We start from the raw sequence: 27381 nt of genomic DNA, 5'->3' as shown, positions 1-27381 counted from the left end.
GCTTTAAATCATTTCAAACCTTAATATGCAAGTCACTAGATTTGAAAAATGCAAAAACGGGTCAGTTATTTAATGACCAATCATAAGCATATGGATATCTCCTAGTGACCAAATAAATAAATAAATAAATAAATAAATAAATAAACAAACTAACTAACTAACTAACATCATAAGTAGAGAGCAACATTTCTTGGAGAGTAATGTGAAAACTCCTGAGAGTTCCTGTTCTGGGTATTCTCAACTACTTTTTATAATAAGACAATGTATGTCTTTTTTGTTTCTCATTAAATACTTTGCTCTGTCTTGTTGACACTTGTGCTGATGACACAAAAGCAAGAGTGAGGAGAACTGCAGGTACCTTCATTTAGTTTCAGATTCCATCTTGCACCTAAGTTTTACTGTTGTATTAAATTACCTGAAAATGCTATTAAAAACTCCTTTTTATAATTCTGTATCTGAAAAGGCTAGATTTTCTTCACATATTTAATAATGACATTATATTGGACTGAATGTAGAAATAGATTTCAGAAATATAGAGATTGAAATAGGAATTTAAAGCATCCCAACAAGACTATTAAGTGATTTATTTGCCAGGTGCCAAAAGAAAAGTTCCACATGCTTTCTCTCCTATGTAGAAGCTTGAAAAGTTGATCTGAGCTAGGTGTTATAGATCACTGTGGGCAATTTCAGCTGCTCAGGAGGAGGAAGAGGTCAGAGAATCTCAAATTCGGGATCAGCCTGGGCAACTTAGCCAGAACCTGCCTCAAAAATTAAAAAGGGTCTAATTTCATTGACAGAATGCCCATGGGTTCAATCCTAAGTATCACTCATGAAAAATCTGATCTGAATTCGTAGAATAGTAGTTTCTAGAGGTTTCTAGGGTGGAAACGAGTAGGACAAAGTACCAAAATAATAATTTCTAATGCTTCACATCACAATGAGGTGACTGTAATTCATAATAAACTATTACACATTTCAGCTCAAAAGTCCCCATTACTGTGAACTATATAATGCTGTGAGATTTCAATGCACCGACACAAGTATTAAAAGAATGGATTGTAAAAACCACATAATCATCTCAAATGATGCAAAAAACCACTTGACAAAGCTCAATGTGCCTTCTTGATTAAGAAAAATATTTCAAAAGTTTAGGTGTAGAAGTAAATTTCCTCAAAACAAAGGCTATCAGTGAAAATCCACAGCTAACAATCAATGGGGAAAAATACTTTCCCTCCAAAACCCCACATAAGGGAAGAGTGCCCATGCTCACCACTTCTGTTCAACAAAGTTCAACTAGAAGTACTACTAAGAGCAGATAGAAATTTAAAAAAGAAAGAAAAGGCATGCAAATTGGAAATCAAGAAGTAAAATTACCTCTTTGGAAATTATAGGATCTTATACATAGAAAATCCAAAGACTACAAAGAAACTGCTAGACATAATAAGTTCAAAAATGTTGCGGGATGGCTGGGTGTGGTGGCGCACACTTGTAATCCCCGCGCTTGGGAGGCTGAGACAGGAGGATTGCGCAGGTTCGAAGCCAGCCTCAGCTACTTAGTGAGGCTCTCAGCAACTTAGTGAGACCCCATTTCCAAATAAAATACAAAAGAGGTCTGGAAGTATAGTCCAGAGGTAAAAAGCCCCTGGATTCCACCCCCAGTACCACACACACACACACACACACACACACACACACACACACACGTTGCAGGATATAAAATTAACATACAGAAATTAGTTGTATTTCTGAAAAAGAAATTAAGAAAATAATCCCATTTACAATAGCATCTAAAAACTAGAATACTCATGAGTAAATTAAATCAGGAAGGTAAAAGATCAGTACCACCATTCTCTGAACTAAAAAAACAACAATGAAAGAAATTGAAGAAGACATAAATAAGTTAAAAAAATTCCCTATTCATGGACGGAAAGAATATTGTTAAAATATCCATACTTCCCAGCCGGGCATGGTGGCACACACTTGTAATCCCCGCGCTTGGGAGGCGGAGACAGGAGAATAGTGCAGGTTCGAAGCCAGCCACGCTGGCTTAAGAGACCCTGTTTCCAAATTTTAAAAAAAGTTTAAAAATAGGTCTGGGAGTATAGCCCGGAGGTAAAAGTACTTCCAGAACCCCCAGTACCACCAAAAAAAAAAAATCCATACTGCAATTTCTATCAAAATTTCCATAGCATTCTTCACAGAAACAGAAAAAAAATTTCTAAAACTTACATGGAAACACACACACATATACCCCCAACTATCCAAAGCAATTCAAACACAGAAAAACAAAGTTGGAGGCAACATAGACCTCCTCACCTCAAAAATAAATAAATAAAATAAAATAAAACTATTAGTAATCAAAATATTAAGGTATTAACATAAAAACACATAGACCAATGCTACAGAATATAGAAAACAGAAGTAATGCCCGGCAATAATTTTATTCTTAAATTAATAAGCCAGTATTTTTTCAGTTTAAGTTTTAATTCCAATCTGTTAAATAGATATTTACAATCATCATTTAAAAATGCTCTTTGGAGCCGGGCATAGTGGCATACACTTGTAATCCCATCATTTGGGAGGCTGAGAAAGGAGGATCTGGTTTCACGGACAACCTCAACTACTTAATGAGGTCCTTTGCAACTCAGTAAGACCCTGTTTCAAAATAAAGAATAAAAAATAGGGCTGAGGGTGTCGCTCAGAGGTACAATGCCCCTGGGTTCCATCCCCAGTACTGCACAAAATAATAAATAAATAAATAAACAAATAAATAAATAAATAAATACAATGCTCTTTGGGGTCCCTGATTTTAAGAGTGTAAAGGAGTTCTGAGACTGAACAAAAACAACAACTGAGAACTGAATGTTATGGTACCAGTACAGAGAAATTGTACCAGTGTGAGATACAGCCATTTGTAAAAATGGCTATATCTCTTAGCTATTTGTAAAAAAACAATAGCCAGAACTCCTTTTTTTGTGGTAAGCTTAAGCAATTTATTATTACAAAGATGGAAAGATATAAACAGATATTGAAGCCCTACACCCAAAAGGGGGGGTGTGGGTGTAGGGAAGTAACTTGAAAAAAAGTTAATGAAGTTTTTGGATACAGAACAGTTTTATACCAATTATCTTCTAACCCAACTAGACCTGCCCCAAAAGCAGGTCTCTTGATGTGGGGATTCCTTCCTGTAGGCCTGCCCTGCCTCAGTACAGGCCCCAAGCCTTTTGTTACACCCCAAAATGTGTAGGCTATGGCATTCTCTCATATCCTTGGAAAATTTTAGCTTTTCTTTACAATGAAAAAGGGCCCTGGGGCTATCTCTGTTGTTCTCCTTGGTGCAGGGAACTCTTCAGGGTTTCTTCCCTGTCTGAGTGCCTGACTGCACCTAAGCTCCGTCTTTCTAATACCAGAGCTATTTTCAAATACATTTTGAAGTCATTTCCCAATACCGGCACAGAAGATACAGAAAATTACAAGGGAAATGAATAATACAATTACTAAGCAAATAAATAATACAACTTCTTGTGAAAAAAAATATATGAAAGAGCAAACAAAATTTAACATGGAACAGACAAGGATCTTACTTATTCAAATGTAGATTTAATTTGAACTTGTTATCAAGGAAAAGATTATAGAATTTTATGTTATTTTAATCAGGATTTTAAAATCATACCATAAGAAGATACAATTAAGAAGTACTTCAACTTTATGAGGCTATTTGTTCCAAGAATCTTTTTGTAGGGTACCCAGAAATGAAGACAGATAGGAACAAGGCCTATAGTGTACTTTTAAAAGAAAGCCATTCCTCTCAAACTTTCATTCTAAATCATGAAAAATAGAATGAAAAAAACTGCCTTATGTTAAATGTAATTATTTCTCTTATTCTAATGTCTAAGACACAGAATAAAAATAAGGCACAAATGAAAACCAGCTAGATTTATCAGTTGCCAGACTATTCTGATTAAATATTACCATCTTGTGGCAAAATGCAATACTGCAATTTTGGAGAACAAAGAAATTGAAAAGGTTGACCATGTTTTTGACCATGTTTTTGACAGTCAAGTATTTCTTCTACATTTTCACCACACCCTCATGTCAATCCTAAGTAAAAAATAAATTAAAAAATTTCTAGAGCTCTTTAATAAGAAATACATACTAAAAAAATTCCAAAAGAATGTCAAACAGAAATAGTAAAGGGAATATCCTGATACAATAGTAAAGTTAAAAATGAAAGCACAGCCCAAAACCAATCACTGATGAAAGAGGTTTCGTCAATAGTTAAAACTGCCATGACTAATTCTTACAGAACAAAATTATACTTTACAAGCACATTATTAGATAAAACCTGTGTTTGGTAATTCATTAGTCATTAATGTATTCCATTTTTATAACTTATACTTGCTGCCACACTTAAATGTTCCCTGTTTGTAACAGAAGAGGAGGTACTAGCACCCTTACTCTTTTCATCTTGGCCTACATAACTTTCATGTGAATTTTCCTAAGCATGCAAAGAACAATCAACTTCTGTCACTCTAATCCAAAATCTACCTCACCTCTTGCAGATACTACTCTACTGAATTTCAGCTAAAGCAAATAAAATGTATTTGTGTGTATATATACAAGTTACATAAAGATTATAACGTGATGTTTTACATTGTGTTCATTTATGAAAATGATGTTGAAGTCCACATCTTCTGCACTTTAAGAACATCACACTAATTAAAAACTACTACCTGCTATGGTCAAATAGAGAATGTCCCTGAAGGAGCTATAGTTAAGTCATGAGGGGTATAATCATCAGTTCCTCCATTCCAATGGGGCTAGTTAACCGAGGCAGGTGGGCTGTGGCCTTAGAAACTGTATTTGTGCTTTTTAATCCCCTTGCTTGCTGGCTCTCTAGCTCTCCCTGCTTCTGGCTTCACAAATATATCCTCAATTTGCATGGAATGAAACTGGAATTCCCAAGAAACTGAACAAATAAATTTTCATTCCTCATGGTCAGGTCTTTTTGATTATAGAAGTGAGAATGTTGACCAAGACATTACCAAAAAGAGTTTGCTCTGAAGCTATAAATAATATTAATTTTATCCAACCTGCTGATGACTGCAACGTCTGGTGCAGGCTATGTGGCAACTGAAGGGTGAACAGAGGTGAATGAATACTATTTCTGAAGAAGTCTTCAGTTGCTTTAGACTGCCATACTTTGGTTTCCCAGAGCTGTAAAGAAAAAAATTGTTTGCTAAAAAAAATTATTAGTATACTTCTATTCTTAAAAGTTTTTAAAAATGTCAGTTGATGGTAAATGAGTCAGTACTAAACTATAATTGAAGGATTAGAACTATAATTTATCAGGTTTTATTTATTTATTTTTGCAGTACTGGGGATGGAACCCAGGGGCATTGTACCTCCGAGCTACACCCCCAGCCCTATTTTTTTAGGCCTTTTATTTTTTTGGTGGTACTGGAGATGGAACCCAGGGGCCTTCTACCGCTGGGCTAAACTCCCAGACCTATTTTATATTTTAATTGGAAAACAGTCTCTCAAGCCAGCTAAGGCTGGCTTCGAACCTGCGCGATCCTCCTGTCTCAGTCTCCCAAGCACAGGGATTACAAGCGTGTGCCACCATGCCTGGCAAGGCCTTTTATTTTTGAAACAGGGTCTCACTGAGTTGCAAATTGCCTTGCTAAGTAGCTGAGACTGTCTGCACACTGTGATTCTCTGGTCTCTGCCTCCCGCCCGGCTATCAGTTTTTTTAAGCTAATAAATACATGGATATTTGAATTGTTTACAAACCTGCTTCAAGTCTTTTAAAACTTGTTCCTCTATACCTTCTTCAGCAAATAGATCCCTCACACCTTCGATTACATCCTCAATTACAGATCTGTAGAGTTTAGGCTACATAAAAGCAATTGTTAAGGATTTTAATTCTCAAGTTTGTATATATTTAGCTTAAGATACTTTCTAAACTTAAATTTAAAAAAAATGCCATACACATATTTATTGTGGGAAGACATATGGGGAGGGGTTCAATCCAAGGTCATTATACCTCAGAGCTACACCCTGAACCCTTTTTTTTCTTCTTCTTTTGGAAACAGGATCTTGCTGGGTTGCTGAGAGTCTTGCTATGTTGCCAAGTCTGTTCTTGAACCTTCAATTCTCCTGTCTCAAACTCTCAAGTACTGAGATTATAGGTGGTTTTTCCACCACACCTGACTACACTTTCATATACTTTCTAATATTATAGTTTAAAAATAAAAAACACCATAAGGATTTTTACTAAATACATTCTATTCTGTATAAACTTAGCTTTCTATAAATTGTGGTAGCTTCAGACCCCAAATCTCAGCTGCAGTCCCCTAGTAGCCCCTATTTATCTATAAGGCCAAATTATAGGAATATAATAAAATATGAGATAATCTCACAAAGAGATAACAGTTATGGTTGTCACTTGCCTTTTGTGTCAGTATTCACTATTCCTTTATGAAAGATAAATTAATTTAAAGCAGCTGGAAATAAACTTTGCTCTCAATTTACCTTTTTCTCAAAGTAGCCATTATTGGTGAACTATTAGCATTCACTATGTTACTTCCACAAAAGTAACTAAACTCCAAGCCTTAACGCTGGGGAAATCTAAGCTGTCCCACTTTCAAAATACATGGTCCAAAAAAAAAATTCTGAACCATCATCAAGTTAATGTACACCTACAACAAAATGGATTTCCTGTAACAGAAACTAAAAAGAGCATGAACAAACCAGCCCCCTCCAAAAGGTCCACATTGGAGAAACAAGATACACCCTAAAATGTTTCCTACTCAAAGCATGCCACAAAATTAAGCAGATTTCTACCCAGATTACACATTGGTTGTATCAATACAATAAGTATGTGAAATTAACTCAGTCCTTCAAATCTGTGTAAAATGTGCTCCACCCAGGTCCCCAACTCCCAATTCGAATGGCGGTTTTAACTGTGCTGGCAATATTGATAGAGTGGAAGTGCCACCGATAAAAGTAGCAAAACAGATTTTGCCAAGTTGCTCTTATTTCAAATTACTTAATTAGGCCAAAATGAACATTGAGCATTCTAGAATTGCTTTTCCATACTACCCATCAAATCCTCCACTTTTGTTCACCCCAAGAGAAGCTAAGTTTTAAAGTAATCCTTCTGGAGATTCAGGGTAAGCCTATGAATAGGCCAATCAGTAACATTTAAGTAATACGTTATTCACAAGTACATCCATTATGAGTAAGTGCTCCTAGATTAACTACTTCTTCAAAACAGTTTATCCTGATAAAGGCATTCTAAATTGATGCTTCAGTGTTAATCCTAGCTAGTGTGATTACACTAAGGGAGGAAAAAATTCCTAGGCTAAAAACATCTTTAAGATCTACCCTGAGAATATAATAGCAGTAGTCAAAAAGAACCCATTAGACACAGTCTTTCAAAAGCAAAATAGATATTGAACAAACTATAGTTTCTCTTCTAAGACTACATTTAGACTTTATATTGCTTCCCCCATCTGCTATCGTTATTAAATCTATATATAACCCAGAAGTCCATCTTAACTCCTTCTCTAAAAGAAAACTTAACACATATACACCCTCCTTAGGGTTCACAATCAGGTAAATTTGTATACCTAGTAAACATATTCAAATATATGTATTTTACATTTTTAAAATACTTATCATAACTGGGGTACACTAAAATAACATGTCTCCAAAAATAGAATCTTTTCTGCTATGTGTATGTGAAATCATTGAAAAATAAAAACACCACCTATCAGGCTTCTGGAAATGGGGAGTCTGTCGACAAAGATGAATTTTTTTTCTCTATTTCAGGTTTTTAAGTCTGGGAGGGGGGGGAGGCTCAGCGGCACCTGTAAATTTTTCCTGAGATGGAGGTCTCTTGAAGGCAGGAAGGCAGTGGCTGTGGGTTGTAGCATTAAGATGCTAAAGAATGGGGCGCCAGACATGGTGCCTGTAATCTCAGTTCTCAGGAGGCTGAGGCAGGAAGATCGGAAGTTCACAGCCAGCTTCAACATCCTAGCAAGTTCTTAAGCAGTTGTTGTTTCAAAGTAAAAATAATAAATAATTTTTTTAAATAGGGCTGGGGTTGTAGCTGAGAGGTAGACTGCCCATGGGTTCCATCCCCAGTACAACAACAATAACAAAAGATGCTAAAGGATGGGGCAGGACATTGTGGGACACACTTTTTTTTTTTTGGGGGGGGGGGTCTGGGAATAGAACTCAGAGGCATTCAACCTCCAAGCTACAACCCCTGCCCTATTTTTTATTATTGTGAGACCGGGTTTCACTGAGTTGCAGAGGGCCTCACTAAATAGCTGAGGCTGTCCGCGAACCGCGATCCTCCGGTCTCAGCCTCCCGAATGCTGGGATTACAAGCATGCGCCACCATGTCCAGCTGTGGGACACACTAATCTCAGTACTTGGGAGGCTGAGTCAGGAGGTTTGCAGGTTCAAGGCCAACCTCAACAACTGAGACCCTCAGCAAATTCGCAAGATTGTTTCAAAATTTAAAAATAGGGCGGAGGTGTAGCTAGGAGGTAGATACTCCTGGGTTCAAACCCCAGTACCAAAAAGAGGGGAAAGGGGGCTAAAAATGGGAGAGGGAAGGGAGGGATGAGAAATGGGATGGGGAGGATAGGGAAACACTAAAAATACATGGCGAGGGTAACAAAAAAAACTCATTATCTGTTATTTCAGGCTGGTACACAACGCATCTTGAATCAGCAGGGCCCACGCTAAAAGTTAAGACTTAGAATAGAGGAAGAGCAAGAGAGGATGGGGGTTTTCTAAATGTCAGAAACCAGCAGGGCTGCAGCGAGTTCCACCTCTAGGCGCACCCTAATCTAGCCGACCTTGGCTTGGGCCTAGGCTGCGGGCCACCTGGCCCTCGAAGGCTTCCCCAACTCAGAGGGAGGGAGACGGCTATGGAAGTGCGTGGCGTGACACCGAGGGCAAAGGGGTGCGGGACGCTGTGCGAGCCTTACCACCGGGTTGGCGCAGGCCATGGCCGCGGCTCCCGCCCTCCGCGCATGCGCGGGGCGCGGGTTTTGAACGGCGGCGCACGTGGAGGCGGGGCGGGGGGAACGGGGCGGGGCGGAGTGGGAGGAGGGGTGAGTGGGGGTAGGGGTGAGCAGGGGCGGGGAGGTGGGCGGAGGGGCGGGGCGGGGTGAGCGGGTCCGGCCTGCGGGTGAGGGGAGGGGCGTGAGCAGGGCTCATGGGAGTGAGCAGAGTGGGGTGTTGAGAAGGGGCCCCGGGGACGGGGGGGGGGGGGAACAGGGGCTGGAGAAGAAGCAGGGTCAGGGGGCGAGCAGGGGGGGGGGGCGGAGGGGGCGGGGTTACCTACAGTCTCAGGCCTGGTGGGTTGGAGGCTGCTGGGCCAGGTGGTTAGATTGTCTAACCCTCTTTCAGCTGTTGCAAAAGGGCCTTTACTCCCTCAAGTGTGAAGACTAAGAAAATAGGGGCAATTCAGGGATGGATCCCAGTTCAGCTTGAGAAGAGGGAAAATTAGTGATACTTGCTTTTATCAAGTTCCATTCCTCCCTCAACCCAGCTGAAGTCCACAGTTTCTACTACAGCTATATAGTGTAATAGCAAAAGTAAAAAGGAGGCAACCTGGAAAGAAAGGAGAAAATCTAGTTTCAGAATTTAGAAACTTCAGTATCTTCACCCTGCAAGGTCTGCTGTCTTAGACAAAAGTCCTTAATAGGCCACACTTGTAATCACAATAGCCCATCTGGCCTGCCCTTCCATAGGCAATAATACTCAATAGGTCCATACATTTAGGCCAGCTAATAAAGGCTTCAATTGGCACATTCCCTTGGACTCTTCATTTCTTGCTAAACCTGCATACAACAATAGAAACAGCAGGAGCCTACTCTTGCTGTTAAAAAGTGCAGGCTGCAGCATTAGCTCACCAGAAGACCTGTTTAAAATGCAAACGACCAAGGTCTCCCATAGGTACCTACTGGATCAGAAACCCAAGTGGCCCAGCATTCTCTAACTTCAACATGCCTGCCAGCTGATTCTGATCAATAAGCAGATGTGGCCCACTGTCCCACCCCATCAATCGCAAGGTTGGGTGTTAAAAGCACCTAGAGAGCTTAAAAAGCTTGGCGCCCCAGTCCCATCCAGAGAATCTGATTCTAAAAGTTCACAATTCTTAACAGTTTGTAGTTGACTCGCCAGTGCCATCCAGGCTTTTTTTTCTTGGGTAGACACCCTCTCTTGACCTGCAATACTTTCTCCTTCTCCTAAGGATAGGGTGTCAAAGGCACACATAGGGTAGATTGTCACCACACTGCCTACACACACACACACACACACACACACACACACACACACACACCTGTAATGGGATCAATACACCACCAACTCTATTAGCATTCTTTTTCCTGCACTCCTGTACCTCCAACCCCTCTCCCCTATCAGCCACCATTTTCCCATCAGCCGCCATTTTCTAACCCTGCTGGGTCAGTCGCCATCTTGGTCGCCTCATTGTGACAACATGCAGTCACAACCTTATGATGTTACACAGTCGCCATCTTGGATGCCTTACTGTGATGGCGTACAGTCGCAATCTTGTGACATCACACAGTCGCCATCTTGTTCACCCCACTGTGGTGGCACACAGTCGCCATCTTGTGATCTTGCCAAGTTACAGGCACTGTTTTCTGAGGCCCCTGATCCCCAGGATCTCTCCTCACCACCCCAACCACCAAACTACTCTAGGATAGCTTCTCACTCTAACCCGCTCCTTCCCCCCACTCCTCCCTTAAGGGACCAACCCTTACCTCCCCACGCTTTCCCCCATAAGTTACCTAACCCACTCCAAGGACCCCCTTCTCTCTTGGCCCTGCTCTCTGAAAAGTGTCTGGTACAGAAAGTATAGTTCACATTTATGATCCTTTCTCCCTCCTGGGTGAACCAGTATTGGGAAGTGGTGCATGTGAAAATAACATCAGTATTAGACAGCCAGGAGTTCCAGGGGAAGGGCTGCAGAATTACAGGCACCAAGGGGGATCAGCAAGAGATCAGAGGAAGCCCAGCATCGTTTACAATTCTAAGACAAGCCGGGCGTGGTGGGGCACACTTGTAATCCCCGCACTTGGGAGGCTGAGACAGGAGGATCGCATGCACAGGTTCGAAGCCAGCCTCAGCTACTTAGTGAGGCTCTCAGCAACTTAGTGAAACCCTGTTTCCAAATAAAGTATAAAATAGGTCTGGGAGTATAGCCTGGAGAAGAAACACCCCTGGGTTCCACCCCAGTTCCACCAAAAAAATAAAATAAAACAATTCTAAAATAAGCAAACTTCCCAAGAATGGGAGAGGATGGCTCATGAGGAATCTCAGGGTCTTTTACATTTTAAAGATAAACTTCCCCAGGTTGTAGAAGGAAGCCATGAGCCTCCAAGAGATCTCAGACTCTGATAATCAACTAGTATATTTGGGGGTGTAACAAAAGACTTGGGGTCTGTGCTAGAGACGGGGCAGGGCTACAGGAAGGAATCCCCCACATCAAATGACCTGCCCCAGAGAAAGGGCAGATCTAGTCTAGTCGGAACACTTCGTATAAAATGTACCTGGGCCCAGACAAACCTTGGGTACCTTCAAGTCACCCCCCATACTACCTCTGGTATAGAGCTTTATTAAACTCTGTCCTATCTTTCCATCTTTGTAATAATAAATTCATTTAAGCTTCCAGCAAGAGTTCAGGCTAGTATTTTCTATACATAGTTCAGAACAAGAACCCATGGCTACATCTCACTGTAACGGTTTTGTTATGATGGGAGATTATATAGTTTTGGGGAAACTGTCCCCGAGGACCCCTGTTAGGGTTCTGGACACAATTTTCCTCAGAACACACACACAAAAAAAAAAAAAAAAAAATCCCTAAAACAGAAAAACTGCGAGTTCTTGTCCAGCCCAGACTCTTGCTGAAGATTTAAAGAAGTTTATTTAAAAAGATAGAAATACAGAATATAGTTACAGCCCCATGCCAGAATGGCATGGGGGGGATGGTTCAAATGAATGCCCTACCAAAGATACAACATGTGGTCCAGACTTTTTATACCCATGACCTCCATCTTGTTTACGTAATTCTGACTAGTAAATGTCCCTGTAAGGGTCCTCCCCTAGCAAGGTGTGGCAAGGTGTCTCCTTTCCTCCCATCCTAGCTAGCTTATCCAATTATTATGTAAACCTGTCTTTAGAATGAGGATGAGGAAGTCCTAGTTCCCCTCTCCTAAAGACTTGCTAATTACCTTTAGCTAGGTTAATTTACATTGGAATAATTGCCTGCTTCTAGGTAGAAACCAAATCCTTTCACAGATTTGCCCTTCACCCAATTTTTGGAATATATTAATAATCATAGCTTTCTCAAATCTTCCTAGGCCATTCCCAATACTGGTACAAGTTTTAGGAGCCAAACAGGCCCCCTGAAGCAGTTTATTCATCATTACACTGGACCTTGCTTAAATTGAAAGAAAACTGGGTCGTTTTACTGCTAATCTATCCAATTTTATAAAAGAATTCCAATATATTGTGCAAGCATACAATCTCACATGGCGGGATCTTCTTGTTATTTTAACCTCTGCCTTAACTCCAAATGAATGGCATCATATTGTAAAGGCCGCCCAAGAATGGGCCAACCAAGCTTATTTTACTAACCCAGCCCTCCCGATGGGAGTAGCTGTGGTACCTTCTGAAGGTCCTCACTGGGATTATCAGCCAGCCCCAAATGGTGGAGGTGAGGGATTAAAAAGATGAGACCATATGATCCTATGCCCTCTTGATGGCATGCAGGCTGCTTCCATAAAGTGGTTAGTTATGATAAACTTAAGGAAATCACCAAAGGTCCAGATGAAAACTCAGCCATTTTTCGTAATTGACTTCAGGAGGCTTTCACCCTCTATACTCACTTAGATCCCTCAACGGAGGAAGGATCTGTAGTGTTGGCAACCCATTTCATTGGGAAATTGGCCTCTGATATTCAAAAAAACTTTTAAAAAAGTCAGAGGACAGTCCTCAGACCCCTATCAGAGATTTGGTGAACATGGCATTTAAAATCTTTAATTCCCGAGAGGAACAGGCTTAAATGGAGCATACACTCCTACTTCACCAAAAGGCAGATTTGCAAGCTCCAGCCCTGGTAGTTGCCCTGCCAGTGGTAGTGGCTCAGCCCTCTGAACAATGAGCATCACCTAGGGGTGGAGGACAGCAACAACAACTACCTCCAAGTGCCTGCTTCAAGTGCAGCAAGGCCACCAACCAGACCATGCATCCAGGAGGGCCACTGGAACAGTGCCCTTGGAAAAATGGTGGACATCATCCTTCAGTTTGGACTCCTCAATTTCTTACAGTCTAATAATGTACCAGCTTTTATTTCTAAGTTTACTTAACAGGTGGCACAGGCCCTTGGTATTTCTTGGAAGCTCCACATCCCATGTCAACCGCAGTCATCAGGAAAGACCCACCTGTTTATGTATAGAAATTCACTGTGCAGGACCTAGTTGCCCCTTCCACAAAACATTGGACCGATCACAAGGTGGGATCAGCACAGTGCTCTCCCTCTCTGGACGCCAGACAGCCATAAGTGTTAAACTCTTTCTAAAATCTGTTACTGATGCTCCGAACCCAATAGCATGTTTTCCATTTGACCAGACTGACCCATATTTACTCACCACTGAAAAGGATGGTATGTGTCTCTTTCTCAGGGAAAAATGCTGCTATTACATTAATGAATCTGGTCTAGTGGAGGAAAATGTCTAAACTCTGACCAGGTTAAGCAAGTAGCTGCTGGGCTCCTTCCTTTTCTGGGACCTGTTCTCACAATTTGACTTTTCTTCTTAATAGCCCCTTGTCTGCTAAAGTTCATTCAAATGTGCATTGCCAAGCTGTCCAGGGTAACCTTCAATCAACTCCTGCTGCAGCCATATTCCCACCTGCCCACTTCTGAATGACCCAACCTCTCCTGGCCAAGGGACCCCTATAACAACATCCCCTCTGACAGCAGGAAGTAGTTATTGACTTGGTCATTGCCTGATATCACCAAAAGGCTGGGATGACAGGTTGGTACCTCACCCTCCCCTCACAGGACAGGAGGTGGAACCCTGGAAACTGGAAGTAGAGACTTCACAAGACTCCAGGTGTCACAAGACTCCAGACATGTGGGGTAGACTCCAGATGCCATGAGACTTCAAATATTGTGAGAGGACTGGCATAATCTCCCATGCCGCTAGTCCCACTCCAAGACTCTGGCTACATAAATACCCTCATTTGCTCTCTGCGACATGATTCTGCTGACTGGTCATTGGTCCCTTCTCCCACGATCTGCAGACCTTGCCCAAAGGTGACAGTTAATTAAAGATGCTTGGTCTCACACAGTAACTTGGCTGATTTTTGCCTCCTCTGCAACTCCTGACTCAATTTCAGTGTTACAGTAGGGTATTGGGAGAGGAACTGACCATGAAGCAGGCCTTACACAGGGTGTGGAAAATACGACTGTTCACTGGGTGTCCAAGGAACTGAGGATCAGGAGCCATTCACCTCCCAAACAAATCACATTTTCCTGAGTATAAGTCCTTAAAAAGAATAGCTTCCCAAAACCCAGTGACACAATCTGACTTTGTACTCATCTCCCCCACTGGACTGCAAGACACTTGATAAGATAGCTCTACTCTCTCTGCCTGTGTGTTATAGGTAGAATCCAGTCCTTTTGGCAGCCAACACAGGTGAGTGGTGCAAAGCTTGAGATTTTATTCTTGGAAAGGTCTCCCCTCCTCACAAGTGGCCAGACAAGGAAGGGCAGGGATTGAAATTCAGAAAAAAGTGAGAACACAGCAAGGAAGAACTTAAAAACTGCACACACACACACCCCAACCTAGCCCTTTTTTCCAGTGGGATATCTGCACCCGTATTCTCAAGACAGGCATCCCCTCTGGCCAGATAGAACTCTCAGGCACCAGGCAGAGTCTGCAGGGAGGCAGGCCAAATTCACAACCAAATGAGTTCCCCATTCCATCTCTCCAATTCAATCAGTCAAGCTAAACCAAATCCATTGCTTCCCAAACAGCTTCTCACACATCCAATATTCTTGTGTTTATTAAGTTCTTCATTGGCCAACTCAGATGCCACCAATTCCCAGACCCCAACTCAACAGTGACCTTATTTCTTCCATGCCAGGAACAGAGAGGGTCTATAAATTTCTGATTCATCTCAGAATAAACTCAAAGTCTCAGATTACCCACCTCTGCAGTAGATTCTCAAAGCCCCTTACACAAAGCAAAGATACAAGAGACTGGGAAGGAGTGCTTCCCAGGGGCTGGATGAGAATCCTTGAAGCTCTAAAGGGTTGAAGGTAGGGAGCTGGAGGAGGAGGTGCAGGGCTGGGTAGAGACCTAGGGCATGAACAGGGATAAAAGCCTGATGCAGTGTTCCTCTGTAATATGTCCCCTCCAGACCTCTTCTCAATGAGCCCTGAAGTGATGGATGTGGTGTCATTCCTGCTGTATGACAAGATCATAGCTAGGAAGAGAATTCTGCAGAGCTGGCAAAACTCTGGCAAAATTGAAGCCATTATTCCTCTTGATTTTAGTTATAATGATGATAATATTAATAAAATTTGAAAATTGCCTTCAATGGGGATTGCTGTTTTGTAATAATTTGAAAACTGATGTGAATATGACTGGAAAATGACCTAAGATTTGTGCTGGAGGTAGCAATAAGAAGAATATGACTATGGGAGAACTTTCAAGAAAAAGAGCTCTTTGCTCCTCTGCTTACAACATCTAACTCACTTAAGGTTTTACCATAAAAGGAAAAGTTAACTTTAGGCAAATTATACCTACTGTGCAAGCCTCCATATGTTGCTTATAAGTTAGAGGGTTGACTGTGGTATCCCCCTCAGGGGGCTAGTGCCGAGATTACTCGCTTCTCCTCGGCATCTGTGTGATGGTCTCCCACGCAGTTAATTGGCTGGTCCTCAACGTGAGCGAAGCCCCGAGAGAAAGTGTTGTCTCTGGCCAAAGTACTCCCCCACTCTTAGATATTCTTTCATAACTACTATTCTTTTGGCGATGATTCTTTTAATTTTCCACACGAATTGCTCTGGTGATGTAAGATCAGGACTGTGAAAGAAACTGAGTCCGTGGAAAATAAACTTTCTGGTAATTTGTCTAAGCCTCTAAACATCCTTGGCTTTGCTCAAATGGTAATAAAATCTAGTTAGAATTCAGATGCAGTGGCAGCATTCCAGTCACAGTAATTACAAACACAGATTTCCCCTCTATCTCTGACCTTCATTCTAATCATTAACTTATAATAAAAGCCCTAAAAGGGAGGCAACCAGGTGCCTCTGTTTACCCCTCTCCTTGTGATCCTGCCTAGATACAGAGAAGATAAACTTTGGGTGTGACATCAAAGCAACCTAGTTTACGAGCAGCTAATACTGCCCTATACAATAGAGCTGAAGGCTAGGAAGATTCTTGACCTTTACACCCAGTATGAGTGCTGCCCGAGACAGGGAGGCGCCACGTGGCTAAGAAATGGATATGTCAGAACAAAGGACAGATATAATAAATGTGTAAGTGTGTAAGAAAGGAAAAATGGTGAGAGTAAGAAAGGATTTTTATATGAAGAAAAGCTTATTCTAAGATTGTCCCAAAATGGGAAAGAGAGAATCAGGATATTGCAAAGGGTCTGTGATAGGAATATGGATTATTTATAAGATGAATAGGCTTCTAATAAGCCTATCGTTTGAGGAAAAGTGTTCCGCAGCTAGAGAAGTACATCTGACAACTAAATCTAAAAACTTCATGTTATTTTTTGGTATTTACTTGCTAAACTGTGTTATGAGCTTGCTTAAGCTTTCAGACTTTAGAAGGTAATGCAGATGAAACCTGGGAGACTTCCATCGCATCCCCCTGGATCGCCATATCTCCCCATGCCTGCCATATGGACTAAGCCCTAGAGATGGAAAGTTCCAAAAAAAAAGTTAAAGAAGATTCCATGAGAGGCCTATTCTCCAAGCCCTGGGCGTGCCTGTATCTTCTGGAATTTGCCCTTTGGAACTGCCTGTCTGCAAGGGCAGCTGGATCTGCCAAAAGATCGGAGAAGATCCAGAGCTAATCTCTTGAATGCCGGACTAGTTTTTTTTAACTTTGTTTACATGTCATTTACTATTGTTTTGCAATGATTGCACTCCTCTCTTTTTCTTACTATTAATCTCACTGGTAAAAGATATAAATTTTCTGGGTTCTTGTAATAAAGTGTCAATTGCTCAAGAAGCTTTTGTCCATGTCAGATTCTTTCCCGAAGCGCCGTGAATAGGAACTTAAAGGAATTTATTTCATAAAAGGGAAAGAATTGCTGCAGATAAGTGGCTGCAGAACGGCATCCGAATCCATGCCCATCTTTCTGAGATAAATCGATCTCGAGCGGACTTCAGCGGCCATCCGGATTGAGTCAGTCTGCTGCAGGCTAGTGCTAATCAGAATACATTTCCACCTAAAACCAATCCTCCACTTTCCTATACAGGAGTGTATGATGAATGGAAAGCACGAAGTTAATATTACTGTACAATGGCTTGATATCAGGACTCTGCCATTTCTACAGAGGGTTGGGCAGGCAGGGACCTCCTTGGTACCTGCTCACTAGAGCACAAAAGAGTTCTTTTGGTAAACAACTTAATAGGTATTATAGAAAATTAGGTATAGGCTTTATATGTTAGAGAAATAAAATAAGTTTAGTGTGGGTTTGGTGGTTGGGTCAGAATAAGTTAATAGACTACCTAGTGGTCAAAATAGCATATAAAATTATTTTAGAAGTAAAGATAGTAAGTCTAATATTTAGTTGTTAAAATAGAGAATAAGATAAGTTTAGTTAAAAGTTTATTATGTGTGATGTAGAGAACAAAAAATAAGAAAAGCAGGTGGCTTCGAGGTGTGCCTGCTACATGGAATTCAGGTTAATGAAAAACAATGTATTGTAATATGGCTTTGAAAAACTAAATGAAAAACAAAATACATATGATGTGGCTTGCTGTAATTTTTCAGATCATGAATAAATAAGGTATATTCTAGGACATAGGCAGAGATGCCTTCCCCCTGCTACTATGCATGGCACCTCTCATTCTTCAATTTCACTGACCCTACATCTCCTTCAAGACCCCTGGACTGGCCAAGGCTGGACCCTGGCACTGCAGCCCACCTCTGCAGGTTGTTTTCTGGCCCCCAAGCAGCAAGATCTTGGCACTCACTCCAGAGCCCTAACTGCCACCACCACAATTGTTCAGTACCCCTTTTCTCTGCTGTAACAACACCCCATAGCCAGGTGGGGTTTGGTACTCAGGCAGCATGAAGCATGGTTCACTCTGCCTTTTAAACAGTTTTTCTAGCCTGAAGATAGGCCTTGACCTAACCAGATGGCTATTTGATAGTTAAAAGTATCACTGGGTATTTTTTGTTTGTTTGTTTGCTTTGGGGTTTTTTTTTTTTTGCTTTTTTGTTTTGTTTTTGTTTTTGTTTTGCAGTACTGGGGATGGAACCCAGGGGCATTCTACCTCTGAGCTACACCCCCAGACCTATATTTTATTCTTTATTTTGAAACAGGGTCTCACTGAGTTGCAAAGGGCCTCACTAAGTAGCTGAGGCTGTCCACAAACCATGATCCCCCTGTCTCAGCCTCCCAAATGCTGGGATTACAAGCATGCACCACCATGCCCTGCTCTCTCACTGGGTTTTAACTGGCTGTTTATTATTTCTGTGAACATAAGCACGGAAGAGCTGCATATGCTCTTCCACTCTGAATTGCTTGCCTGGGTCAAGCAGCTTGTCGGTCATGAGTTTCAAGCAGCTGATTCATATGATCCCCTTTAGAAGACCTTTCTAGATTGAAAGCTATTGGAAATTTCTTTTACAAAAAGCCAAGAAACTTATATGGTAATGTTTGGTGGTTATATCTCTCTACCTGGCAATTCAGTAGGAGGAATATTCAAAGTAACTTATCTTTTACCCAAAATAGAAAGCTAAAAGTAGACATTGATTCTTTCTATTATAAAATTCATTTAAATTATTTAAGCTGGGAACTAAAGCTGAAAGGTATCTCTTGTTTTCTATAATTTTAATAGCAAGGTTTTGAAATTTTATTCTTAAATGTATATTCCCTTTTGTGTCAGCATAGCATTTTAATGTACTTCATTATACTTCATTATCCCTTTTTCATGGCTATGGCTGAAGATTATGCATGTATTTTAAATTAAATTTGGTCATTGGCTGGGAGTGGTGGCACATGCTTGTAATCCCAGCATTTGGGAGGCTGAGACTGGAGGATCATAGTTCATGGACAGCCTCAGATCCTTAGTGAGGTCCTCTGCAACTTAGTGAGACCCTGTTTCAAAATAAAGGATAAAAATATGGCTGGGGTATAGCTCAGAGGCAGAATTCCCCTGAGTTCCATCCCCAGTACTGAAAAAAAAAAATGGTCATTCGTACCCATACAAACTGTGAATCACAGTTGAATTATTATTTCTTTGTACACTTAGTATACTTAGATTATAAACAAGTCAGGCAGTGTTGGCAAAGAAATGTCCACACTCTGTCTGCCCCTTGTGATGTCTCTGAATGGTCATTGGTAAGCTCAGCTAAAATTTCTTTCCAATAATAGATGATGGTCATTAGAGGAGGCATGCTTTAATCCATTTTCAAGGTAAACTCAAGTCACAAATCTGCTCTGAACCTTTGGCAGCCAGCTTCCAACATGGTCCCCAGTTGATCCTTGACTTCTGGTATTCACAACATGGTATTGTCCCTTCCCACATTGGACCATGGTTTGTCCAGATGACTGATAGAATAAAGCAGAAGTGATGGTATATCAAAATGGTTATAAATGTCAGTAGGCTCCCTCAGGTCACTCACTTTGGAGGAAGCCAGCTATTCTGGAAAAACCTGGTATATGTGAACCAGTACCAAAGGCAAAACGTTTTAAGAGAGTGAAGAAACAGCGTGTGATTTATGAGAGATTTATACACAGAAGCAAGTCTGAGGCAATAGCAAAAGAGAAGTATCCTGGCACCCCAAACCAGAGAAAAGTTATTTGCTCAGCTAGACAAAGGTGGACCATAGCCAAATGAAATGCACCTGGGATTTCTCAAAAACTATTAACATATCAAACATTAGTTAAGAAATGGTGCACACATTGCAGAAACTGCTCAGCTGTCTAAGTGACTTTGCATATCCTATAGGATTTGGAATGTGAGCCAGGGTCACCCTGAAGGCAAAAATGGCAGTTACAAACCAAGATAACTATAGCCGAGTCAAGCTGGATCCCCTCACCAGTTATCAAGTCACAAGGACACTAAGGTAGCCAATGGAAAGGCCCATGTGTCAAGGAACCAAGACACCAGCCCAGAGTCAGCTGTGCCAGGAGCCTACCAATAAGCACAGCAATGAGCTTGAGTATGGGCCCTTCCCTGCCCAAGAGACAGTGCCACAGGTTTGCAGCTCTGATGGTTCAGTGGAGACTGTGAACCAGAACCACCCTCGGAGTATCTCGGAGACCTCTGATCCTCAGAGACTGTTGAAAGTAATAAACATTTGTCTTTTTAAGCAGCTAAGCATTGGCTTAATTTGTTATGCAGCATGAGCTAACCAATCTGGGAGCTCATTATCTGATTAAACTGTGACTAGCAGAGACTTGATTTTCCCTGTTGTAATTTCAATTTGTAAGGTTTCCTGAGTACGCTTGTCAGTTGTAAGAGCACTTTAAAAGGATGTAAAAGAATCTTTATAGGCTGATAGTTGATAGCTTTGACCCAAGATTATCATGAAACAAAGCTAACCTTTATAGTTATGTAATGGTCACATTTCTTTTGTCAGTTTTTCAAACTCAGAGAGAAGCATGTTACATGCACAAAGCACTTTTGATACTAAAATTAAAATTTCAAGATCCCGAAGCCTCAGTGAGACAATTTTACAGTTACTATTTTTTATGTTCAAATACAGAAAATAAAAAAGAAATGCTGAGCTTTGTTCCTTCTTTGAGTACTTAGTTCTTAGAAATTCCACCTGTAGAGAAGCATAAAGCTCTTCCTCCATCTGTCCATCACAGACGGGAACATGAGATCTGCATTTTGTCCTGTTTCATTAGACACCATGCTATATACTTAATACATCATCATATCAATCAATACCAGTTTTTGAAAATTTTAATAATCAGATTAATTCATTCTGTAAATTTTGCCTTAAGGTTTCAATGATACTACTTTCCTTCCTTTCCTTTCATTTCCTTCCCTTTCCTTTCCCACCTTTCCTTTCCTTTCCTTTCTTTTCTGGTACTGAGTATTAAACACAGATGTAGTCTACTTCTGAGTTATACCCTTAGCCCTATTTTGGTTTTTATTTTGAAACAAGTTTTCACTAAATTGCAGAGGGCCTCACTAAGTAGCTGAGGCTGGTTGCCAACCTGAGATCCCATCCTTCCTCTCAGCCTCCCAAGTACTAGGATTACAGGCATGCAACACCATGCCAGGTTTAGTGGTTCTATTTCAAAAAGTAAAGAAACAATTTCATTTTGCTCTCTATTGTGTGAAAAGTCTACATTTGTGAGATGAAATTCATGAATAAGAATGTAAAAAATATTATTTTAGAGACTGTTCATTATCTTTTACTTGACTTTATAATCAAGTAAAAGGCAGTTTAGTAACTGTAGACACTTTAAATAATATATTTATCTGTAGTGAAAAATACAAATTATGTCTTTGATCAGATGACTGAAGGTATAAAATATTAATAATTAGTTTCTAAACATTTTTCAGCCAATGCAAAAACAGAAGCAGAGAAACAGCAGTATTGTGTTTCTCTGCTTCTGTTTCATCCTTCATGTCCTCCAGGAAATGAAAATCAAGGCAATCTCTGCCTCACCCTGTAATTTTGAAATGGTTACAATGTTGGCAGTTCTGATTTATTTATACTCTGCAATTTGGTAACATTTTTCACTTTCTAATACAACTCCAAAATCAACTTACCTTATTTGAACATCAAATACTGTTCCACCATCAAGAGTCCCTCCTGCACCCAGAGAACAGAGATTCTCAGTTAAAGGGACTATATGACACAAGGCTATGGCCAACTGGTCACTCTATCACACAGTGGAGCATTGTTAATAGGCACATTACTGCCTGTCTCACAATAATTTAATATTCAAGAGATGTATATGTTGTGTACATATGTAAATTACTGCTAATAATTAACTCAGAAAGTATGCAAGATGACTTTAAGCACAGATTTCTTTATAATTTTTCAACATTCTCATCAGGGTCTTGATAAGAATTCAGTAATTTCCTAGCTAATAAATTATTCCATTTTCATTTCTTAATCATAATGTGTGTAACTATACACGAACATGAAATATTAGCAAGGATAATGTTCATTGTCTCCAGTTAATTCTCCAACCTAAATTTCCACTTAGAGAAGACAGAGGTCATGGCCAACAACTGGAATTTAAGGCTCTGACCTAAAGGGAGACAACTACCTCTGTTTTCACAATGTACTTTTCTTCTTTGCTAATTTATCTCATTTTTAGAAAGATAAATAACAGTATGTAAACTATTCTATATTGTTGCCTTGGGTGCCTCAAATAGCAGGAGAGGCAGAGATAACACAAAACAAACATACTTCTTCCTATTCCTTTTGCAAAGAAAGATATAAAATTCTGGATAGTATATATACAGCAAACCTAGGAAAACTCTGGATGTTGGGAAGAAGCAGACAGCCCAGTTAGAGACCTTGAAATCCCAAGTATGACACAGCAGTGTGTTCCTGGTGTCTTGTTTGTTTTTGCCTCAATATGCTGGATTGGGTGCTGGAAAAGCTCAAACTCAGAAATCACCAATGGTCACAGACCAGAAAAAAATAAGCCCAACATAAGCCTGCTGCATGAAACCAAAGTGCCAAGAGAGAGGCATTGAGACAAGAAACCACCCTAACACCCAGACACTCAGAAAACACTCCTACCCAAACACCATAGAAAACCACTGTGAACTATCCCTGTCTTTGTCACCTTTGCTTGAAACTGCTTCAGAAGTGGGCAAGCATGGTCCCATTTATTTAAGTACACTGTGATCTGCAAGGCTGTGTGTTCCCTAAAGCAGTCCTACCTAGCATTGTCCTGCCAGAAGCTCCTCACAAATACTTGTTCATTTGTGGCTGTTTCCTGGAGGTGAACTAGTAATTCCTCACCAAGATTGTCTTCATTTGAAGCTACCTTTTATCCTTGCATACCCAAATCAAGGAAATTAAGTATTGTTTCAAATACAGGGAGGAAAAAACACTGCCGCTACACAATGGTTACAAGATACCTTGAATAAGATACAGATGAGAAGTAATTTTTTATCAGATGTTGGATATTAAATGAGAAAACACAGTTCCTAGCATACAATAGGTATTAAAATTCTAAGTGTGCTTTCTTTCTGTTTCCAGTGGCTTTCTTTTCCACCCCTCAAGGATATATGTGTATGTTTATTAAGAAAAATATATTTGTAACCATAAAGTATGATAGATTTTAAATTCCTTGAGAGCTGAAGCTATGTATTAGTCAACATTATTTGCCCTCTAAGTGCCTACCCTAGTACTTTAAATATGGAAAGCATTCATTAAATGTTATGGATTTGAATTTATTGTTAAAATTGTTACAGAATAAAATTTCTAGCCTATGTGGAGGGGGAGAATTAGGGACTCAAATGCAAGCATCTGTGGGAGAAGCAGTGTGTGGATCTCAACCCATCTGGTCATTTATCTGCATGCTATTTTTCACTCCACACTTAGGTAGTAAACTCCATCAAGGGGTCTGCTCCATACTGCCATATGGAGCAGACCAGTGGCATCCCTCCTAACATCACTTGCATCCTTGTACATGGGATGGCCCCCAGAAAATGGAACTCACTGTGGACAAAGCCACCTGGTCCATATCTCAGACAAATCAGGGCCCATATCCAGGGTGAGGGGACAGAAAAACACACATAATTATCATATATTGGAATTAGTACCAAAAATTACCAGGAGCACCTAAACTGAAGGGGAGGCCCTGGTGAGGCTTCCTAAAATAGAAACTCTATTGTGAGATCTATGGAATGTAAGGGACAGATGAAGGGGACAAAGAAGAGTGTTCCAGGGAAGGATGTATACTGATAAAGGGCTAAGGTTTGAGGAATGAGGGAAGTTCAGTTTGGCCAGAGAACAAGGCATGCTGGAGGATAAGCTAAGACCTCTCAGCCAGATGTGGCCAACACCTATAATCCTAGTACTTGGGAAACTGAGACAGGAGGATTACAGGTTCAAGGCCAAACTCAGCAACTTAGCGAGACCTTCAGAAACTTAGGAAGACCCTGTTTAAAAAATTTAAAAAGCTATTCATCAAAGTGTCTGAAAACAAAATCAGTCTTAAAAAATCAGAAGCTCTTCTGGTACACCAACCATAAACCCATTGAAAAAGAAATTCAGACAACACTTCCACTCAGCATCTCCCACAAAAAAATAAAATACTTAGGAATAAACTTAACCAAGGAGGTAAAAGATCTCTACAAAGAAAATTATAAAACACTGAAAAAAGAAATAGAAGAAGATCTTGGAAGATGGAAAGATCTGTCATGCTCATCGATAAGCAGAATATATATCATTAAAATGGCCATTCTTCCAAAAGTGATCTACAGAATCAATGCAATGCCCATTAAATTATCAAGATCATTCCTCACAGACATAGAAAAATCAGTCTTTAAATTCATTTGGAACAATAAAAAGCCCAGAATAGCCAAAGTAGTTCCCAGCAACAAAAAACATGCAGGAGGAATTACAATACCTGACTTTAAACTATACTACAAAGCCATTATAATAAAAACAGCATGGTACTTGCACAAAAACAGATATATAGACCAATGGATCAGAATAGAAGACCCTGAAACAAGTCCACACACTTAGAGCCAATTGATTTTTGACAAAGGGACCAAAAACATACACTGGAAAAAAGATAACCTCTTCAGCAAATGATGTTGGCAAAACTGGTTAACCATATGCAGAAAATTGGAAATTAATTCCACTTTCTCACCCTGCACAAGAGTCAATTCAAGATGGATCAAAGACTTGGAAATTAGACTATAGACCCTGAGGCTCCTGGAAGATCCAACACTGCAACACATAGGCACAGATAAAAACTTTCTCAACAAGACCCCAAAGGCACAACAAACCAAAAGGCGAATCAATATGTGGGATTGCATGAAACTGAAGAGCTTCTGTTCAGCAAAGGAAACTGTCAAGAACCTCAACCGAGAGCCAACCAAATGGGAGAAGATTTTCACCACCCACTCCTCTGATAGAGGACTAATATCTAGAATATACAGAGAACTCAAGAAACTCAACACTAAAAAATCAAATAATCCAATAAAAAATGGGCAAGTGAACAAAATAGACACTTCATGAAAGAAGAAATTCAAATGGCCAATAAATGCATGAAAAAATGCTCAACATCACTGGCAATCAGAGAGATGCAAATCAAAACTACCCTGAGATTCACCTTACCCCAACTAGAATGGCAATCATTCAAAACACAAACAACAATAAGTGCTGGTGAGGATGTGGAGAAAGAGACACTCTAAAACATTGTTGGTGGGATTGCAAATTAGTGCAACTACTTTGGAAAACAGTATGGAGAATCCTCAGAAGAATGAGAAATCTACCATTCGATCCAGCAATACCACTTCTGAGTATCTACCCAAAAGGAAGGAAACCAAACACCAAACTAATGCATGTGTATCTATGTTCATAGCTGCACAATTCACCATAGCCAAACTATGGAACCAGCCAAGATGTCCATCAACAGATGAATGGATTACAAAACTGTGGATATGTACACAATGGAATTTTACTCAGCCATTAAAAAAAAAAACTCAATTTCAGCATTTACAGAGAAATGGATGGAACTGGAGGACATTATGTTAAGTGAGATTAGTCAGTCACAAAAAGTAAGGAATCCGATGCTTTCCCTAATATGTGAAAGCTAAGGTGAAAGATGTCATAGGAGGAACTCCAGGTTAAAAAGGAGATCCTATAGGGGAGCAAATAAGGCAACCTAACTATGGGGATAGGATGGGGGAGAAGGAAACTCTTTAAAGCACACGATGTACTAATTCATATCATAGTCAACCACGGGAGGGAATGGGATGGGGACTGGATGGGGACTGGCTGTATGATGTGTGCATTTATGTCTACACAAGTTTTTTGCTTCATCATGATATATACATACAATGCACCGATAAAAATTTTAAAAAAGAAAAGAAAAAAATTTTAAAAGCTGAGAGTATGGCTTGGCCGCAGAATGCCCATTGGTTCAACCCCTGTATCATAAAAAAAAAATGTATAGTATATAAAGCAAGCTAAGGCTGGCTGGTAAGCAAGCCAATAAGTGCCACATTCACTGTGGCCTGTGAGCTGAACAGGAGTATGGCACACTGGGAGCAACTAAAGATCTATAGGTTTGGAAGAATAAGTGGCTATTCAAAAAGCCGGCACCAGAAGAATGTCAGAGGGCAGGAACATCCAGATCTAAGTAACGGACGCTTCATCTAATGAAGCAAAAAAGAAGAGAGGAGACCCCAAGAGCCTGAGGAAGGAAGGGTGGGGCAGGCTCAAAGGAGGAAAAGGAGAGCCACAGACACTGTCTAGTCCATGGTCTCAACCAGGGCAAGTTCAATGCCGGCTTTGTCCTTCTCCACAGTGAGTCCTTAGAGCCTGTGAAAAATGTTTTGGAATATTTCAAAATGACCCACTGGAGAGACAAGCTCCTGGCATTTAATGCCACTGTTCAGCTGCTCTTCCCTTGTCCTTTTCAAGACACTGGAGGACTTCTGGGTGGAATTCTCTCTGAATGGTGTGAAAATGTTAAAATAAAACTCCACAGAAAAGGACAAATACTGCCAACTCACACCACCTCCGCACCTACCAGCTGCTAGCAGATCTGTGGCATCTCTCAGAGATGAAAGCAGAAAAGAAGATGGAGCTGTAGAGCACTCCCAAGTGGGCTTCCCAAATCAGAGCTACCTTCAACATTTATTCCCAGCTAGAGGGTATCAATACTCTGGTGACAAAGTCCCAAGAACATTCTTGTTTGGGTTAGGGTAGTTGAAATGTACACAAATACTTAAAGAGCACATATAAGAAGAAATGATCAAATTTTCAGGGTAATAAAACCAAAATCAGTCATAAAGAAAAACAACATTTGCCAGGTGTGGTACCACACTTGGGAGGCTGCGATAGGAGTATGGTAGGTTCAAGGCCAGTCTTGGCAACTTCACAGAGCCTTTGCAAGAGCTTAGAG

At 40.5% G+C, this 27381-nt stretch overlaps 1 protein-coding gene across 2 annotated transcripts in view; it reads right to left on the bottom strand.

Annotated features, from left to right (window-relative positions):
- GTF2A1L (general transcription factor IIA subunit 1 like) overlaps positions 1 to 9029 on the bottom strand; it is a gene marked incomplete at both ends in the record, with an annotated part of 100353 nt that extends 91324 nt beyond the window's left edge. The window contains 3 exons of one of the 2 annotated variants that reach the window (XM_080711253.1): positions 5094 to 5217; positions 5794 to 5895; positions 9009 to 9029. In XM_080711253.1, the coding sequence (XP_080567379.1) occupies positions 5094 to 5217; positions 5794 to 5895; positions 9009 to 9029 (247 nt within the window). The remainder of the gene's footprint in view (positions 1 to 5093; positions 5218 to 5793; positions 5896 to 9008) is intronic. The other variant, XM_080711254.1, reaches the window with a different exon arrangement.
- Positions 9030 to 27381: the final 18352 nt, after the last annotated feature.

Source organism: Muscardinus avellanarius (genome assembly GCF_963383645.1).
Source record: "Muscardinus avellanarius genome assembly, chromosome: 15".
NCBI classification, from domain to species: Eukaryota; Metazoa; Chordata; class Mammalia; order Rodentia; family Gliridae; genus Muscardinus; species Muscardinus avellanarius.
Note: the sequence above shows the minus strand (reverse complement) of the source record. Positions and strands in the feature narration are given on the sequence as shown.